A 19,788-nucleotide genomic window follows, 5' to 3' on the forward strand; every position below is an offset into this window, starting at 1 on the left:
GGCAGACTCCCTATAATCATCCCCCCGGGCCACGACCAACGTGTCGTCCGCGTAACAAATAACGCGGATGCCCGGGAGGAGGGCGCCCCTCAGCACCCAGTCGTACCCGATATTCCACAAGAGGGGGCCGAGAACCGACCCCTGCGGAACACCACGCACGACCGGAAAACGATGAAGGGTCCCACCGTACCCGGTACATACGACCGACCTGGCCCCCAAATAGGACCCAACCAGCCGGCGGAGGTAGAGGGGCACTCCATGCCTCTCCAGTGCCCCCCCTATCACGGTCCAGGGCAGAGTGTTAAATGCGTTGGCGATGTCAAGAGACACCGCCAGCGCCACCCCACCCCGAGAAACGGCCTCGTCCGAGAGGGACCGCACGCGAAGAATTGCATCCACGGTCGAACGGCCCTCCCGGAAGCCGTACTGCTCCGCCGACAGGTCAGGCCCCACCCCGACCAGGTGCCGAACGATGCGGGCAGCCAGAATACGTTCCAGCAATTTTCCCGCCTCGTCCAGCAGTACGATAGGACGATACCCGCCCCTCCTTCCTCAACAACACAAGTCTACCCGTCCGCCAGAGCGACGGAAACCGTCCCGACTCCAAGCAGCCATTATATAGCTCAAGGAGCCGGTCCCCCAGGGCACGGCCCCGGGTGACAAAGGCTATGTTTATTATATTTAAAAAAAAATTTGAGATCCTTACCAAAACTCCATAATGTAATCCAATGTGTAAAAAATGACCTAACATTATTTACATCGCGTGCGCTACTACCCAAGCGAAGCCGGGGAGGGCCGCTAGTCACTACGTAGTATAAAACAAAATCGCTTTCTCTGTCCCTGTATATATCCCTATGTATGCTTAAATCTTTAAAACTACGCAACGGATTTTGATGCGTTTTTTTTAATAGAAAGAGTGATTGAAAAGGAAGGTTTATATGTATAAAAACATCCATTAAATAGTGGAGAAATCAATAATAAATTACAGTTTCCGAAGCGAAGCGAGGGCGCGTCGCTAGTCTATATATTATATAAAAATGAATTGCTGTTCGTTAGTATCGCTAAAACTCGAGAACGGCTAGACCGATTTGGCTAATTTTGGTCTTGAATTATTTTTGGAAGTCCAGAGAAGGTTTAAAAGGTAAATAAATATGAAAATGCTCGGAATTAAATAAAAATAACAATTTTGTTTTCCCTTTGATATGTCCCCCGTCGGACGGATTTTTTTTGTTTATTTTAAGTTTATTTTAAACAAAAGTTTAGGTCTTTTATTTATCGATTAAGGCACTACGAAGTCTACCGGGTCAGCTAGTAGATAATAAATATCAAGCAAACCTGTTCATCACACGAATTCTTGCCCGATGTGAGAATTGAATCCACAAATCTCGGCATAACTGCACCACCGAGCCAGTCACACATATAAAATACACATATAAAGTACACACATAAAGACTAAAATTCGAAACGAGAATTTCGCTAGTACTGTTACTCACTTTTATAATTGGAACCAAAATATTTATTTCCATTTTTATAACGTTTTGTGAATTTACAAGCGCACTATATACATACTTTTGATCTAAAAAAGACATTCAGAAAACTCCATTTCGCTTTTAGGACCAAATTAAATCACAATGTAGAACAGTTTTTCTTTCTTTTTTCGGAAACACATTTATGTATCATCCATATATTTTTGATAGCTGCGTTCGTTGATAACGTCTTTTTAAAACTAACTATACAGTACTGAAATGCATTTCATAAATCATTATAAAGCAGTATTATTGCCCATTTAGTTTCTCGCGATTTCGATCCGGTGGTAGATTCGGAAAAGCACTGCTCTTGTTAGAGCTAGTGTTACCAAATCGTCTGATTTTGAGCCTGTAAGCTTACGCAGCCGTACGGGTGTACCTGGAATAGCTCCAGGCTATAGAATAGGCTACCAGTGAACGGGTAGGGGGAAAAAAGCAGCATTCCTCCTCCAGCTTACTGCAAAAAGGTACTCCAGTAAAAAGGCAATAAAAGACTGCCTATAATTCCCACAGAACCCTAAAAACCGAAATCACCGACAGGCCAATGCAGATTTTTTTATTTTTTTTTTATTGCTTAAAGTATGGACGCGCTCACAGCCCACTTGTTGTTAAGTAGTTACCGGAGCCCATAGACATCTACAACGTAAATGCGCTGCCCACCTTAAGATATAAGTTCTAAGGTCTCAGTATAGTGACAACGGCTGCCCTGCCCTTCAAGTCGAAACGCATTACTGCTTCACGGCAGAAATAGGCGGGACGGTGGTACCTACCCGTGCGGACTCACAAGAGGTCCTACCACCAGTAAGATACAGATAGATATGTACAAACCTCTAAATAATTATTAAACACACAGCATTTTATTATATTTGTCGGCGACGATACCTAAACGTTGGGGGCACGCGGAAGCGGAGCGCGGGGAGACCCGGAACAAAACGTGAAGACGGACAGAAGCGACACAGACGCTTGCGCAACACCAACATAAGCAATAAGCCGCAGACTTAATATCAATCGAATATATAATATAAAATTGTAAAAAGCAAAGTACATAATAAAAGCATAAAAATATAATTATATGATTTTGTTCAATTCCTGGACAATATTATATTTTTAATGCTTAGATGGGTGGACGAGCTCACGGCCCACCTGATGTTATGTAGTTACCGGAGCCCATAGACATGTACAACGTAAATGCCGCACCCCGAGACATGATTTCTAAGGCCTCACTTTTAATTGCTTCACGTCAGAAATAGGCAGTGTGTGGTACCTACCCGTGCTGACTCAAAAGACGTCCTGCCATCAGTTAATGAATTGAATAATTATTTAGCACTTTCATATTGTTATGGTGAATAAAATATTGACGAGCATTGTTTACGAAGGGAAATAGGCACTTAAACTACAACTCCCATATCATTCAACCTCGATAGAGAATCGTTAATATTTTATACGATCGTTTTAATAATGCTATAATTATAATGAATTGGGTACCTGGTACACAGCGAGGTCACATGATACCTACTGTCCAAATTGTTTTTTATTTTTTTATTTATTGCGTAGATGGGTGGACGAGCTCACAGCCCACCTGGTGTTAAGTGGTTACTAGAGCCCATAGACATCCACAACGTAAATGCGCCACCCACCTTGAGATACAAGTTATAAGGTCTCACGTATCAACGGCTGCCCCACCCTTCAAACCGAAACGCATTACTGCTTCACGGCAGAAATAGGCAGGGTGGTGGTACCCACCCGTGCGGATTCACAAGAGGTCCTACCACCAGTAATGATTGACTAGATTACGATAGTAGTTTTCGAAGATGGGCACATGACCACAATGGTGGATGGTGACATTCACGTTACGGCCTATGAGCCTCGCAACTATCTCTGTTATCCGTATCTTCGTACTGCAAGGACTTTGGCAAATATTTCGACCTATATATTTTTTTTATTGCTTTGGTTTGTGGACGACCTCACAGCCCACCTGGTGTTAAGAAGTAATTGGAGCCCATAGACATCTACGGCGTAAATGCGCCACCCACCTTCAAGCCGAAACGCATTACTGCTTCACGGCAGAAATAGGCAGGGTGGTGGTACCTACCCGTGCGGACTCACAAGAGGTCCTACCACCAGTAAATCTTTCGTGTCGTGCCTTAAGCTTTTAATCCTCCGTCGGTAAACAATAAAATTTGTTTAGTTCTGTTTAGTTCTGCGCAATAAGAACAAGTTAATTAATACTGCGCCCATTTTACAAAAAGCCCGCATAACACACGTATCGTGAGCGCGCAGATTTCAATTAAGTTTTGAGGTTTTAATTTCATTAAACGATGCCCCTATTCAATGTGTATTTATTTACCTTTCGTAGACTCAGTTAGACAGTCAGACATAGTTAAAACTAGCGACGCGCCCTCGCTTCGCTTCGGAAACATTAAATATTATTATTGATAGGCGAGTCCCGTCATGTTGCGCGCGGTACGACAATAACTGCGGGTGACGCCGCGGGGCAAAGCTAGTCTAAAAAAGTAGCCTAAGCTACTCCTTATATCATCAGCTACCTATCAGTGAAAGTCCCGTTAAAATCGGTCTAGCCTTTCCAGAAATTAGCCGGAACAAACAGACAGACACAAAAATTGTAAAAAATGTTATTTTGGTGTATGTACCGTATATATATTCATATGCATGTAGTAAGAAGAGGCTATTTCAACATTACAAATAGTTTAATGTAACGTTTTTTTTTCACTATTAATTCATTGCCATTGACGACTGACACAAAAACAGTAATATATTCAATACATACATCAAAATTAATAAATTAACAAGAAAATACGTGAAATCTATACAAATAAATAAAATTGGAGTGTCTGTTTGTAATAATACAATAACCACTTTTTACTAAATGCGTAATGTACCTATGCGTACTGTGGTAGTACATATACCAAAAGATTTATTTTTATTTTTGTCTGTCTGTTTGTTCCGGCTAATCTCTGGAACGGCTGGACCGGTTTTGACGAGACCTTCACTGATAGGTAGCTGATGATATAAGGAGTAACTTAGGCTACTTTTTAGACTAGCTTCGTACCGCGGGTAACATCGCGGGACTCAGCTAGCTAAATCATAATATTAGTTTTAGTTACATCGAGCTTATTTATTGCATAAAAACGTACTCAATTAAAAACTTTATATTAGTACTAGAGAACTAAAAGCGTTCGTATCACGCAAAACAGTTGCTTCGAGACAACCACTGAAGAAAATAAAAAACTAATCTTCAAAATCAGCCTCCGCTGGTACTAGTGATCCGGCACATGCAATAGCCCGTCTTCGTCTATGGTATACGCTGTAGACGTCCTTATTTATTCATTATTCCTAAGAATAAGTTCGAGTTGAGCATTATAGCTACAAAAAGCATCTAAAGCTAAATGCATCTAAATGCTTCTTCATCAAGCTCTAACGATATTCAAACCCCTAAAATCCGGCCCAGTATAACGGCCACTAAGTTTCTCGTCGAATCTTCTCAGAGGGTCGCGATTCCGATCCGATAGTCGCGAAGCAGTTGGCACTGAGCTGCTAGGTCTCCCATGGAGATTCTCGAGCAGTGGAGTTTGCCCCAAGGCCCGTCCCGTGCCCCCGTAAGGGAGTACGACGACCCTTCTTCTTTTACTTCTTCGTCTTCTTCTTGGGAAGTTGTTAATAAATCTGACCCCTTATGGCTGAGCCCGTACTCTCCCACACGACTTGCCGAAACTAAAAAGATTTTGCTGTTCTATTTCTCAGCCATCGATGTTTCAAACGCATTAATATCCCGCCAAACTTTCTGTGTCTTACTAAATGAGTCCACGATATGTAGAGCGTGGACTGTATTTTGTGCTGGTCGCTTTAATAATTTGATATATTCAGAGAGAAGGTTATTTTTATTTTATTTTAATGTAGTTACACACGTGCACGTACGACCTGAATTGTTGATTGACTTACAATGAATGTGTGTTGTCAAAATTATTATTCTATTTCAGAATTCAAAAAATTGTTATACAAACTTCATGTCATAGAATTGCTCTAAACACACAACACTAGACCGTTCGTATGAATCATTGATTTGTATTTTAATATATTTATTTGAAAATATGAACTGAACATTTTTCATGCTGTTCTCTTAAGACAATATTTCAAATCTGAGTCATGTCTTCAAGTGATTCGGCGTTAAGCGTTCCGAATTATTAAGCTTCACAACTTAAGCTTTTACACGTAAATTTTATTGAAGTCTCAGAACGAAGACCCTCTTTAGGCATTCTTTGAATCCGGAGACCGTTTAAAGATTTTTGCGGGTTTGAGCTCTGTATAACAGAATTCAATTTAGTAGTTTTAATAAAATAGTTGTATATTGTTGATGTAATAAAAATAGTTATCTATACTTAATATTATAAAGAGGAAAGATTTGTTTGTTTGTATTGAATAGGCTCCGAAACTACTGAGCCGATTTGAAAAATTCTTTCACTGTTTGGAAGCTACACTATTCCCGAGTGACATAGGGTATAATCTTTTTTGAAAAAAATTAGGGATCCTTACTAAAACTCCAATAATGTAACCCAAGGTGTAAAAAAATTACCTAACATATTCTTTACATCGCATGCTCTGCGAAAACGATTGATGATAGAATAAAGTAATGTACTACGATTTTGTAGAACACATTATTATTTACAAAAACCTCGCGACAGCATATGTCTAACTATTATAGTTATGCCGCAATAAGTGTTCTTTTATTAAAAAAAAACAACGTCAAATATCGTTGAAATTTTTGTTAAAGACCAGAGCGGGCCGCTAGTTATTATTAAAAAAATAACAAAGTTTGAAGTGCACGGCAATATTTGTCTCACCCCTTAGCCAGAGAAGTAAATAATTACGCATGATTTGAGTCACTAGAACGCGAATCACCTATAAGACGAGGAACACATTAATTAAAAGCACAATCCGCAACCCGCTGTTAAAGCTTTGGTTCTCAAAGTATATTTAATTATTTATTAAGTTGCACCAACAAAGTGATCATCAATACAAAACAATGAACAATTGACAAAAGTTACGGCAGATGTCACCTCAATTATAGGTGCAATCGACAGTGCATTAACAACAAAAATAAAAAAAATATATATTACTAAAATTTGATTACATTTCATTGATTGCTTAAGATTAATTTATATTTAATTGAGAAATGATCCGCGACAGATTTTTCCTGTAAGCTGTGAAGCAATTTGAAAAAACATCTATTTCACTTAAAATTAGTTCAGCGCAATCGGACAACTCCGAAGGAACATTGACGAAGACCGCGCTACCGTGGACATTATTGTAGTCCCAAAGGATCCTGTTTCAGGGAGAGTAAACACCTAAATTCGAACGAGCGGGCTTTCTTATAAACGGTTTATATTCATTCATTTAACTATCTCAGCCATTTTATTGAGAGAAACTCCTTCAGCGACCAAATAGACAAAAAAATATATAATATTAGTCATATTAGGCTTTTCGACTCTTGTTAAAGATACTGGTGTTTCAAAGAAATTATACAAACAGATAGATGTGTGCCAAACAAATATCAGATGGACCATGTGCTCGTCTACCGCAATTTAAAAAAAACGTGTGGCACTCGGAAACTGCCGCGGTAAAGCTATTGGATAGCATTTTTTATCAACTGATGCAATTATAATTGGAGAGAGATGGGCAGACTTTTTATGATGCGCATGCAGTGTGACGTCACGCCACGCGCTTATTCACAAACACTACACAAGCGCAACGTGTGAATGTGTTGAACGCGAGCTACATGGTAGGCGGAGTGAGGGGTGTAAGGTTTTTTTGTTACGGAATTTCATGTTTCGGTCGCCGCGCTCAAGGCCCGCGATAAAAGCTATGCAATAGCTTAAACATGTTCTGTGACAGCCAAGATATTGCTGTCGTCACCGATCAAAGGTAATCAATCACTCATTCTCACGTAAAATTTGAGCACCTCTGCATTCGATTGTGAAAGAAGAAAAAAAGGTACCATTTTTGTCATAGTCAATATATAATGTGTTATTAAATAAAAATATTTTATATTTACATTTACTATATTTCATATTTCTTAAAATCATTCATTGTATTTTCATTCAATGAATCTTACTTTTCTAGTTTGAAAATACTATTGCACAGTCGATTGCACCTCTACTTGAGGAGATATCTATCTTCAGGTGTACTTATTGTCAATTTATCAATGTTTTATTGATGATCGAACACTTTGTTAGTGCAACTAAAAATAAATAAATGAATAAAGAGCGAACACTAGTATTGACCGTGTACTTTCTTGTAATTAAGGCCCTCAGCGCAAAAGTGGCCTAACCCACAATTCATATTCGTGCTTATATATTGCAATTTATTTAAAACATAATAAATTTTAATGTAAAATCGGCCTATTTTTTTTTTGTTGCCGTATAGGCAAACGAGCATACGGCCCACATGATGGTGAGTGGTTACCGTCGCTCATGGACGTCAGCAATGCCAGGGGCAGAGCCAAGCCGCTGCCTACCGTTTAATACTCTCCACAAACCTCGTTTTAAGAAGGACATCAGCCTATCCCTAGTTTCATCCGTAGATTACAGATGACTTTGTAAACATCATTTTAGCGCGTATTTTTTTGCCTACGAAGTATTGTAAAGGTAAATTCGAACCTCATTATCTCCATACTAATTATAGTAAGCTTAGGCCACTTTTGCGCTGACGGCCGAGTTTCTTTCTCGCCGGATCTTCTCAGTGAGTCGCGTTTCCGATCCGGTGGTAGATTCTGCGAAGCACTGCTCTTGCTAGGGTTCGTGTTAGCAACGTCATCAGGTTTGAGCCCCGTGTGCTCACCTACTAGTTAAGGCGAAGCTGATATAGCCTCTCAAGGCTTATCAGCTTAGGTAGAAAAAAAAAAAGGTGACGGCCTCAATAATGCTCTGACAAAGAGGAGTACGGTTCTGCATGAAGACACAAAATAACACGCAATAAGAAGCCCAGAATAAGTGTTAATTTGTGGCAAAAAGTAGGCAAGGTCGCGTCGTATTATAGCAAATGTTTATCGTACTAATCGCCTCCGAGTTCATTCAGTGCACTCTCGGAATACTGACAGAACAGGTTTGTGTGACTCACTCCAGGCGAAAGTCAACATTGTTATGTATGCCGTATAGGTGTAGTTTATTTATAGAGCCTAATGAAATGATAAAGATGAAATCATTTTACTTTAACCGTAGAAGGGCTTCGATAGATATAATAATATGTCTGTTTCAATAAGCAGTTTATAAGCAGTGTTATTTAAAAATGTTTTCTTTTTAACCTCGATTTTTTGTTTTAATTATTTCACGATATCTCGCAATATTTTATCGATTTATATATATTCAGGGTCCTCTTAACTACATGGATGATGCATTTGATGGATCTATGTTCTTTTTTTATCAACTTTCAATTCGGAACATTGCCACTTCTAACGGATTTAAAAAAAAAATTGCTTAGATGGGCGGACGAGCTCACAGCTCACCTGGTGTTAAAAGGTTACTCGAGCTCATAGACATCTACAACGTAAATGCGCCACCCACCTTGAGATATAAGTTCTAAGGTCTCAAGTACAATTACAACGGCTGCCCCGCCCTTCAAACCGAAACGCATTACTGCTTCACGGCAGAAAGAGGCAGCGTGGTGGTAACTACCTGTACGCAATACCGTCTTTACCATAAGGGTACACGGGGCCCGTGCCCAGGGCCCCCATTCTCAGGGGGCCTCTAAGGACCGACAATTTCTCTCACACATTTATTCTCAAAACATTTTTGTCGGGCGCATTACACTTTTTTCACAAACAGTAATCTTATCAGAAGGTATTTACAAGACATATACTACGCCATTATATCGATGACTGCGCCTATTCCTACTGTACTAATTAATAATATTTCCGAACGCATCTAAAAACCAGCAGCATTCTAATATCATTAATGACATATTATATCATACTGTATTTAATTACCTATAATAAATGGTTATACTCAATAAAAAAATGTTATTATAATTCGCTTTTTTTACTTTCCAAAAGGGCCTCAAATTCTTGTGTGCCCAAGGGCCTCAGCCTAATTTAAGACGTCTCTGCCCGTTTGGACTCACAAGAGTTCCCACCACCAGTAAAAATGATTCATATGTAATGGATTATTCTCGTAGATAGTTTTACTAATCGATTTATTCTCAAATCGATGTTTTGCTAATATACAGATTACTTTCATTTTCTAACATTTTCATCAACTATGCCGATATATACAAGTCGTCAATGCGCTTGGAGAACTGCGCCCGCTACAAATATAGGCGAAAGAACAAATTTCATTATATTAACGGTAAATCAAAGTATATTTAGGTTAATATACTGACGTGTAAGTCGCGAAAATGACTGCTCATTTCAAAACAAACAAAACTAGAACGTGTAAACAGTGCATTATTCATAAAATGTAATCGCATTAACAGAAAATACAATTACTTACTTATTTTAAGCATTAGATGATCAAACTCTCTCTCTCTTCCCAGCTATTTATCTCACATGGTGGTGGGGTCAGCTTTCCTGACTTTACTCCTCCACTTCGCTCTGTCTTCGAAATCCTCGTCAGCAACATTGCATTCTCTCTTGTCCTTCAGCACTACGTCCCTCCACCTTGTCTTGGGACTGCCTCTAGGTCTCCGACCGGGGAGGTCGAGCAGTAGCGCCAAATTTCCGACGTAGTCAGGTGGCTTCCTTTTCACGTGACCATACCATCTCAGCCTACTCTCCTGCATCTTGTCGGCGATGTCCCGTACACCTAGACTTCCACGCACGTACTCCTTGTGGATTTTATCGAGCCTAGTCACGCCGCACATCCACCTCAGCATTTTCATTTCAGCAACTTGAATGGTATGTACGTTCCTTTTGGTTGCCGCCCATTAGCCGCATTAGATGATCAAACGAACTTAGCAAATGTTCACGATTGACTTCCATGGTGAAGGAATAACATCGTGCAATAAAAATCAAACCCGCAAAATTATAATTTGCGTAATTACCGCCTGTTTCTGCCGTGAAGCAGTAATGCGTTTCGGCTTGAAGGGTGGGGCAGCCGTTGTAACTAAACTTGAGACCTTAGAACTTATGTCTCAAGGTGGGTGGCGCATTTACGTTGTAGATGTCTATGGGCTCCAGTAACCACTTAACACCAGGTGGGCTGTGAGCTCGTCTACTACTACTATACTACTATACTATGAGCCACTCTTTCTAAGTAAAATATTTTTTTGTATCTTCTAAGTCAATAAAATCTTCGAAGAGTCTTTCAAAGTCCCGTACAATACTTCGTTTCGCCTAGAAGACTCCGTCGGACGGTCGTCCTTAGAGTGAGCCGGGCGTTTGGTTGCAGTGTTGACCGTGGTAGCACCCTTACCTCGCTCTGGTTTTGACCTCGGAGGGATCGGACGCTTGGGTGAGTATAAAGGGGAGTCGTTTTTTACGTATGCTGATAGCCTTGAGAGACTATTTCAGCTTCGCCTTGACATCCAGGTGAGCTCACGGGGCTCAAACCGGGTGTGTTGCTAACACTGGCTCTAACAAGAGCAGTGCTTCGCAGAATCTACTACCGGATCGAAAACGCGACCCACTAAGAAGATCCGGCGTGGGGAGTCGTTTAGTGCATAGGGCCTTAAATACCATACTTAGGCCCGCGGTCCGCTCCCTAATTAGCGAATCGACCAGTCCCACATACCCTGTGCGCCCTCTGTCGGAAACCTAGACTACACATACATACGTTTAAGTATATGTATACAGAAGAACATATTCGTCATACGAATATTTGCCTGAAACGGGAAACGAACCTGAGAACCCAAATGGGGGCGCTGGTTACCGCAACACGTGGATACTGTCAAGTGAAGACCAGATAGGCACAAAAACGTATGAGTAACGAATGTGTAAATTAAATTTGTAAATTTTTAAAAGTAAAATTGGAAATTTAAACACACCTCGTAATCAATGTCAAGCCTTTATTGCTAACTAAGTATTTGTACTAGCAGCTACGTCCTTAGCAAATTGTTTCGTCTATCGCAATAACATCCGACAGAGTTATTGAAGGAAACCTCGCGGGCTTCCCAGGCATGCATAGTATCGATCCTCAGTCCGCGACAGCACCGCTTTTATTCTCGGCAGACTCTACCCCATATTCTGTAAGCGGAGTGAATTGTCCCTTCGGAACAAGGTGATACTTTACAAAAATTGCATCAGGCCCGTCATGACTTACGCGAGTGTGGTGTTCGTTTACGCGGCGCGCTTTTGCAGGTTAGCCGTCAGAGCTCCGTGGTTCGTGAGGAACGTTGACCTACACGACGACCCGGTCATCCTAATCCTCCTAATGCTTCAATTATAAAAAAAAGTACCGATCTGTGTTATAATATCAGTAGTTACGACGTAGCTGAAGAACAGGGAATTGACCACAAAACTGTTTTGGCGCATTTGAAAAAAACTGGGTTATCAAAAAAGCTTTATATTTGGGTAGGTACCTCACGAGCTCACTGAAAAAAAACCTAATGAACCGCGTACTCATTTGTGATTCTTTATTACGACGTAATGAAACGGAACCGTTTTTGAAGAAGCTGATAACTGGTGATGAAAAGTGGATCACGTACACTGCTGGTACACGTGAACAATGTAAATAAACTATATTAAAAAATGTTGTGAATTTTCTTAAAAAATGCGAAAAAACTTTTCCCCAACCTATTATAATAAATAGAGTAGGTCAATTGTTTCGGAGTAAAAAATTAATTTTCTTTAATAGCCAACGCAATATTACACGCTCATTTAATTTAAAATTGTTTTCAATTACTTTGCTACATCAATTATTTGCGTCGAATGCATATTTTCCATATAGAACAGAAACCTTAATGATATTTTTAATACGGGGTAATGGAATTCGAAGCCACTCCTAGCAAATTGTGTTTGTACGTTAGAACTGACCACACGATGTGCACTTTTCTTAATTAGTGTAAATTTATGGCTTCTCGAGAAGAAAAATGCAAAATTGTAATAAATAATAGTTTAAAAAAAAAACAAAAAAAATACGCTTTTATAGAAAATCCAACTAAACATAAAAAAATAAATTTTAATAAATTTTAATTAAAAATAGTGTAAGAAAAAATGATTTTATTGTAAAAAAAAGCGTAGGGTGCTTTTCAGGATATTGCCAAAATAATCCTTCTACTCATATCTGTTCATAAAATATTTATAACTATACCATGCACCCCACGCTTTTTTTAGTTTTTTATAACTATTATTTATTTTTCATTTTTTAGCAGAATTTAAATTTTTTCAATTTTTTTTTTTAAATTTCGTAATTTAAGATTGAATTGTCATCGGTCCTTACCTAATAAGTATACCATATTTCGTGTTAATCCGAAGTTTTGAAGCTGTCAAAATCATATTCAAAGATTCCGTTGCGTACCAACATACTATTACATGTCTGAAGTTAAAAAGCGTATTAAAAAAGAAACGATTTTCACAAAATAATTTAAGAATATCATCAGTATGTACAGTCGAAGCCAATTAAATATGAATTATTAAAGATAACTCAAAAACTACCGGTCAGATCTTGATAAAAATTCACTGGGACCACAGAAGAAGCATAAGTTTTGAAATAAAGAATCGGTTCACCTAGAAAATAGTTTCGAGGGAACACACAAAGAAATAAAAAAGGCGAATTTGATAACCTCCTCCTTTTTTAAAGTCGGTTAAAACTAGTGATAATTCTGGTTTTTTTTATTGCTTCGATGGGTGGACGAGCTCACAGCCCACCCGGTGTTAAGTGGTTACTCGAGCCCATAGACATATACACGTAAATAGATCTCAGTATAGTTACAACGGCTGCCCCATCCTTCAAACCGAAACGAATTACTGCTTCACGATAGAAGTAGGCAAGGTGTTTTTCCCTACTTATTCGATGGTATCCTAAGGGACTATTCCTGATACGCATGGACGGGTAGGTGAGCTCACAAGCTAGACCTGACAGAATTTGTTAACACTAGTCTCAACAAGAGCAGTGCTTCGCAGAATTTCCCACCGCATCGGAATCGTGACCTACTGAGAAGATCCGGCGAGAAACTCAGTGGGCTATGTCTATGGGTTAACATTCCCTGTTTGGAGAGGCTTAAACGACAAAGGGAAGATCTTCCACCGAGCGGGTGATATTGCTCGGTAGGCCGACGGTCCGAATGTTGTTGTTCGGAACTTATATATATGCAAGTTTGTCTTGAAAATGTCGTAAGCGAGATTCAGGCATCTGTCAATTATCTTGCATTGTATGATGGCTACCCGGCACACCTGTTATATTGTAGTGTGTTCCTGGTAAAAGCAAAGACAATCGACAATCGACAAACGACTGCGCATTCAATGACGGAGTCTAAAATTATAAGCGAGCTCCATTGTGTTAGTAGACCTCGTCCTACTCCAACTTTCAACCCTTTCAATGGTAGCAGATTTCATCCCTCCGAGTAGGATATAACCCAAAACTGCTGTGCTTTATAGTGTGTTTCCAGAGAACTCTTGGTTGCCCGTAGAAATCACAACGAAAATACCGTACCGTAAGACCTTCGACTGACTCTCCTATGAATGACTATTTCGCGGCAAAAATACGCAGGGCACAATACAAATAACACCTTTTATATCAGCCCTTCAAATTAACTTCGGTCCACAACATCTTTTTTTTCTTTTTAACTTAGATTGGCAGACGATCTCACGGCCCACCTGGCGTTAAGTGGTTATCGGAGCCCATAGACATCTACAACGTAAATGCCCCCACCCACCTTGTTGAGGTATAAGTTTCTAAGGTCTCAGCATAGATGCAACGGTTGCCCCACCCTTCAAACTGAAAGGCATTACTGCTTCACGGCAGAAATAGGCAGGGTAGTGGTACCTACCCGTGCGGACTAACAAGAGGTTCTACCACCAGTAAAAGGTTCTACCACCAGTAAATATTCCAAGAGATGTGAAATTTGGTTCTAATGGCAACAGGTTGGTTCTGCCCCTGCCATTGCTGACGTCCATGGGCAACGGTAAGCACTACCATCAAGTGGGCTATATACTGGTATGCTTACAAGGGCAATAAAAACAAAAGTTATCCTTCGTCAACACTTGCAGGCTTAAGTTTTTTTTCTTCATCCTACAGACGTCCATTGCTGGACATATGCCTCCCCCAAGGCTCACCACATTAACCGGTCTTACGCAGTCTGCATCCAACTTGAAAAATACTGTGTGCCTATTAACATGTTTTCCTTTAATTTACTTCTTAATTACCAAAGTGTTGAGTAACAAGTTTCGGTAAGTATGAAACGAAAGAAGATATCATGAAAGTTGGATTAAGCTTCAAAAGTATGAATACTTTGATTGATGGCCCCTTCTGCAAGTTATCCGTCCAATATTGTTTGTGAGAACGTAGTATTTGTAATAATTCGCTTGATAATATAATTTTGTTGTCGTTTGATTTATATTACGAATATGTAATAAGATAAATGGAATATTTGAAATATATTTAACTGATAATTACTTTTAATAAATGTATCTTTTTTATTTGATTGGTTTTGTTAATTTTAAGTATGTTTCTATAATACTATGTACACATATGGACTTATTGTTGTCTGAAATAAAATAAATCATTCATCATTCATTCATTCATCATTCATTCATCATTCATTCATCATTCATTCATCATTCATTCATCATTCATTCATCATTCATTCATCATTCATTCATTCATAAACATATTTATCGATTAGCGCATCTCTATTACTTATGTATATAGAAAGCACGTGTTCTGTTCATTTGAAAATTAACTTTTTGTTATTTTGAATACACAAAATATATATTTCAATTCAATACATAGCGTTGACTTAATAGTATTTTAATCTTCGCGATAAAAGAATATCAGGTGCACAGAGATTAATCTTGTTGTGTTTACGAATCGCGAAAATAAATGCCGCCCCCTATCTTGAGACATGATGTCACATTGTTAAGAGAGCTTCGTCCATAAATATTTTTATTGCTTTCTTTGACTTCACGAGACAAAGAAATCAAGTATATTTGATTGTTGAAACTTAATACAGTTGTCGCTTAATATCGAATGAAACTTGAACTGAAACTTGAACTGAAAGAACTTTTGGAATCTGACCAGTAGTTCCTGAGATTAGCGCGTTAAACCAAACAAACAAACAAACTCTTCAGCTTTATGATATTAGTATAGACTATATTACTATTTCGACGGTTTCGCGCGTAATGTGAACATATACCGTCTAGTACATATTATGTCAAGAATATTCAATTATAATTACGTTTCATTGTACACGCAAATAACTAACAGTATCTTGAAGTCCGTCTGTTCGTTTCTGTCTGGAGTTTCACATACTTCAAAGGACATATTCAAAGTCTTGAACATTTATGTTCAAGACTTTGAATATGTCCTTTGTCTCAGGAACTACTGGTCAGATTCCAAAAGTTCTTTCAGTGTTAGATAGTCCAATTATTTAAGAAGGCTTTAGGCTATATAATATCACGCTAAGACCAATCGGAGTTTTTTTCTTTTTTGAGAGCTTCCGCTGCGTGCGCTGCGGATACGGTTAAAGTTTCGCTAAAATAGTATATTAGCCGATCCTGCGGAACAAATGGTAAACAGTCGACGTCACCGAAAACAAGTGATTTCGGATCCTCCCGATCCACTAAAGGTGCCGGTACCGCAAGCACCGGTCATTGTTCCCTTCGAACCCGTCGCTTGCGACGAAGGGCTCGGCGAGTAAATTAACCTACAGACACAGCCCACTGAGATTCTCGACGGATCTTCTCAGCGGGTCGCGTTTCCGAACCGGTTGTAGATTCTACGAAGCACGGCTCTTGCTAGGGTTAGCGTGTTAGCAACATCGTCAGGATTGAGTTCCGTAAGCTCACCTACTAGTTAAAGTTACATTGATATGGTCTCTCTAGACCATCAGCTTAAGTAGGAAAAAAATGTATGAGAGAATTACGACCCATTAAAAGTCTAAAAAAAATCTGCGAAAGCATATGTCTATATTTTAAGGATGGCTCACTATAGCCTTTTTTATGCTAACCAAACTTGTTCTAAAATAAAGCGTTATTTATTTATAAGCTATTTTTTCTAAAGATGATATTAATATTAAAGTCGCGGATAAAGTTTAGCGTTATTCCAAAGTAACTATTCCACGCGGATGACGTCGCGGGCAAAATCTAGTGTTAAAAAAAATTGCGAAGAATATACAAGGTATAATTTTATTACTGACTTTACTCTCAACACCAAGCTACGTGGTGGTCTTCATGACGTCAAGTACAGACACAGAAGCAGGAGGATCATCACATCATCAAACATAATCTCTCATTGGGGGAATCACGATTCTAAATAATGAGAAATTTGACGCGACGAGATAGACTTACAATGATTGTCACTTACATTTTTTTATCTATAAATTATAATCTAACAGAATTATCAAATGTTTTCTTTTTTACTTTTTCATTAGTCTTAGCTTTATTGCATTTATTTTCAGTCTAATTTTTTTTAATTTTTTTATTGCCATTGTAGGCAGACGAGCATACGGCCCACCTGATGGTAAGTGGTTACCGTCGCTCATGGACGTCAGCAATGCCAGGGGCAGAGCCAAGCCGCTGTCTACCGGAACCTATTGTTTCTTTTGTTCATCAAAATGTTCAGATTTCAACGATTTTTACACTTATAAGGTACTATATTATTATAATATACTATAAGGCGGAACCACTCACTTTACTAATACGTTTAATTAAATATCCACAAGAGATTAATGTAACAAGTATAAAAATTTGTTATCCAAATCGAATTGCGTGGTAAAAATTGAAAGTCAATATAACGTGTAGCGTCAATGTGAATGATCCGAGATCATGGACCGTTGTCGTAAAAACACAATAAATGAACTTCAGCGCTGCTCTTAATGAAACAATAAAACAAGCCAAGGCAGGTGGAATGTGTCTGTGGAAACTGCCATCTCTAAGTAAGATTAATCGTTACACCTGTTTACTTGTGTTTTTATTAAATTTTAATGGAAACACACGAGCGGATCATCCGGTCTTTGAACTGTGTGCTTTCATTGGAATTTAACTCGTTAATGCTATTTGATAAATAATTTTCCGACGGTTGTACTTTACAAAACCAATATGGATTGCGATATCATTATTTTTGTTGGACCTTTTCAAAACAATTTCACGAATTTGTATCCTGATTTATTTCTTTTAAGTTCTTTTTTTGTTTATTGCTTAGATGGGTGGTCGAGCTCACAGCCCTCCTGGTGTTACGTGGTTACTGGAGCCCATAGACATCTACAACGTAAATGTGCCACCCACCTTGAGATATAAGTTCTAAGATCTCAGTATAGTTACAACGGCTGTCCCACCCTTCAAACCGAAACGCATTACTACTTCACGGCAGAAATAGGCAGGGTGGTGGTACCTACCCGCGCGGACTCACAAGAGGTCCTACCACCAGTAAAGTTCCCAAAAAGATAGACAGACACAACGCAACTAATATGACTACTGAAATTAATATGTAGATTTTAAAAGCATTTATTGTATAGTCTCACACACATTATTTTATAATTTAATATAACATTAAAATATTCACACAAATAGTAATGGACAGGGAGTCTATGACCGCTTTAAAACTCCAGAATCTGTCAATCCATAACACAAGAACCATACAACGAATAGAAAGGATTCAGATACTCTAAGAACTGACAAGCAAATTAATACAACAGTTAATATACAGTTAATATACACAAAGTATTTAATAAATTTACAAAACAATAATTAGACCTGTCATGCTGTATAGATCTGAATGTTGGGTGACGAAAGTAAAACATGAAAGAGGAGTGCATGCGGCAGAGATACGAATGTTGAGATGGATGGGTGGAGTGACAAGAATGGACAAGATAAAGAATGAGTATATCCGAGGAAGTGTGAAAGTAGCCCTGGTAAGCAACAAATTAAAGAGCGGACGGTTAGCGTGGTATGGACATGTGATGTGTAAAGAGAAGATGCATGAGACCAGGAAATGTATGGAAATTGTAGTGCAAGGTAGAGGGGGAAGAGGTCGACCGAAGAAGATATGGATGGAGTGTGTGAATATGAGAGAGAGAGAGGAGTGAGTGTTGAGATGACGGCTGATAGAAGAGAATAGAAGAGAAATTTAGCTCACCTAGTGGGATAAAGTGGAGAAAAAGAAGAAGAAGAAGAAGTAATATACCTACACAATATATGTACAGCTTCTCTCAATTTTATTATGTCCCACTCTGCGATGAGTGAAGCCTTCATTACTAAAAATCCTATACGTGTCTTATTTAGCTCACAACAAATTAATCCTTCCTCACATAGCCTGGACTTCTTTGTCTAGAACTTTTCCATGCTACCCTGCTTGTTCTTTTAACAGTAGCAAAGCCAGTCGGCTAATACGTCAAGAGAAACAGGGAAACAAATTTTTTGATGAAAAAACAATGAAAAAAATTCGGTAGGCAGTGGCTTGGCTCTGCCCCTGGCATTGCTGAAGCCCATGGGCGACGGTAGCCACACACCATCAGGTTGGCCGTATGCTCGTCTGCCTACAAGCGCAATAAAAAAATAAAATGCACTGAGTTTTTTAAAAAGCGATAACGTCACTGACCTCAACTCGGTGAGTTCAGCTTGGAACGTAGCTCCGTCAACGGGCCTCGTGCGGTTCTTGAACATCAGCACCGGAAGATCGCCCATCTTCTGAACTGCCATGTCGGTTCTCACGTATCGTTGCGTTAGATTTGACCTGCACAAATTGGTCAACCAACGAATGTACTAAGTAAAAAGTGCAAACTACAACAGGTCTTGTGTGCTTAGTGTGAGTTTTTTAACGTTCTCGATAGCGTAAAAGTTAACTCAGATTTATAAGGCATGCAATCTGAGTTAACTTTTACGCTATCGAGAACGTTAAAAAACTCGCACTAACCCCACAAATCAAACCCGTGCATTCCACCTATACGAAGGCTCGAATGCTAGCTGGTTGTATTAAAATGAATACGTTCCCTATCTTTAGTGGAATTTAATATTCCCATTACGATTTTAATTAGTACTGGATCGAAAGACCATCTCTACGTCTCTCTTATATTTCATAAACGGATTTCTACGCCTTCTATACACGAATATTAAGTTAACGTACAGAAAACCTTCAAGTTTTTTTTTTTTTCAATAAAT

General features: G+C 39.0%; 1 protein-coding gene across 2 annotated transcripts in view; it reads right to left on the reverse strand.

The window, feature by feature from the left end:
• The window catches only part of LOC114242933 (uncharacterized), a 69,635-nt gene that overhangs the window by 27,698 nt on the left and 22,149 nt on the right, over window positions 1–19,788 (reverse strand). For both annotated transcript variants that reach the window (XR_016323438.1, XM_028174265.2), the window contains exon 4: window positions 19,229–19,363. Coding sequence is in view for 1 of the 2 variants with exons in the window: in XM_028174265.2 (XP_028030066.2) it covers window positions 19,229–19,363 (135 nt within the window). In the remaining variant the exon portion in view is untranslated. The remainder of the gene's footprint in view (window positions 1–19,228; window positions 19,364–19,788) is intronic.

The sequence above is a fragment of the Bombyx mandarina genome, chromosome 08 (genome assembly GCF_030267445.1).
Source record: "Bombyx mandarina strain Sakado chromosome 08, ASM3026744v2".
NCBI classification, from domain to species: domain Eukaryota; kingdom Metazoa; phylum Arthropoda; class Insecta; order Lepidoptera; family Bombycidae; genus Bombyx; species Bombyx mandarina.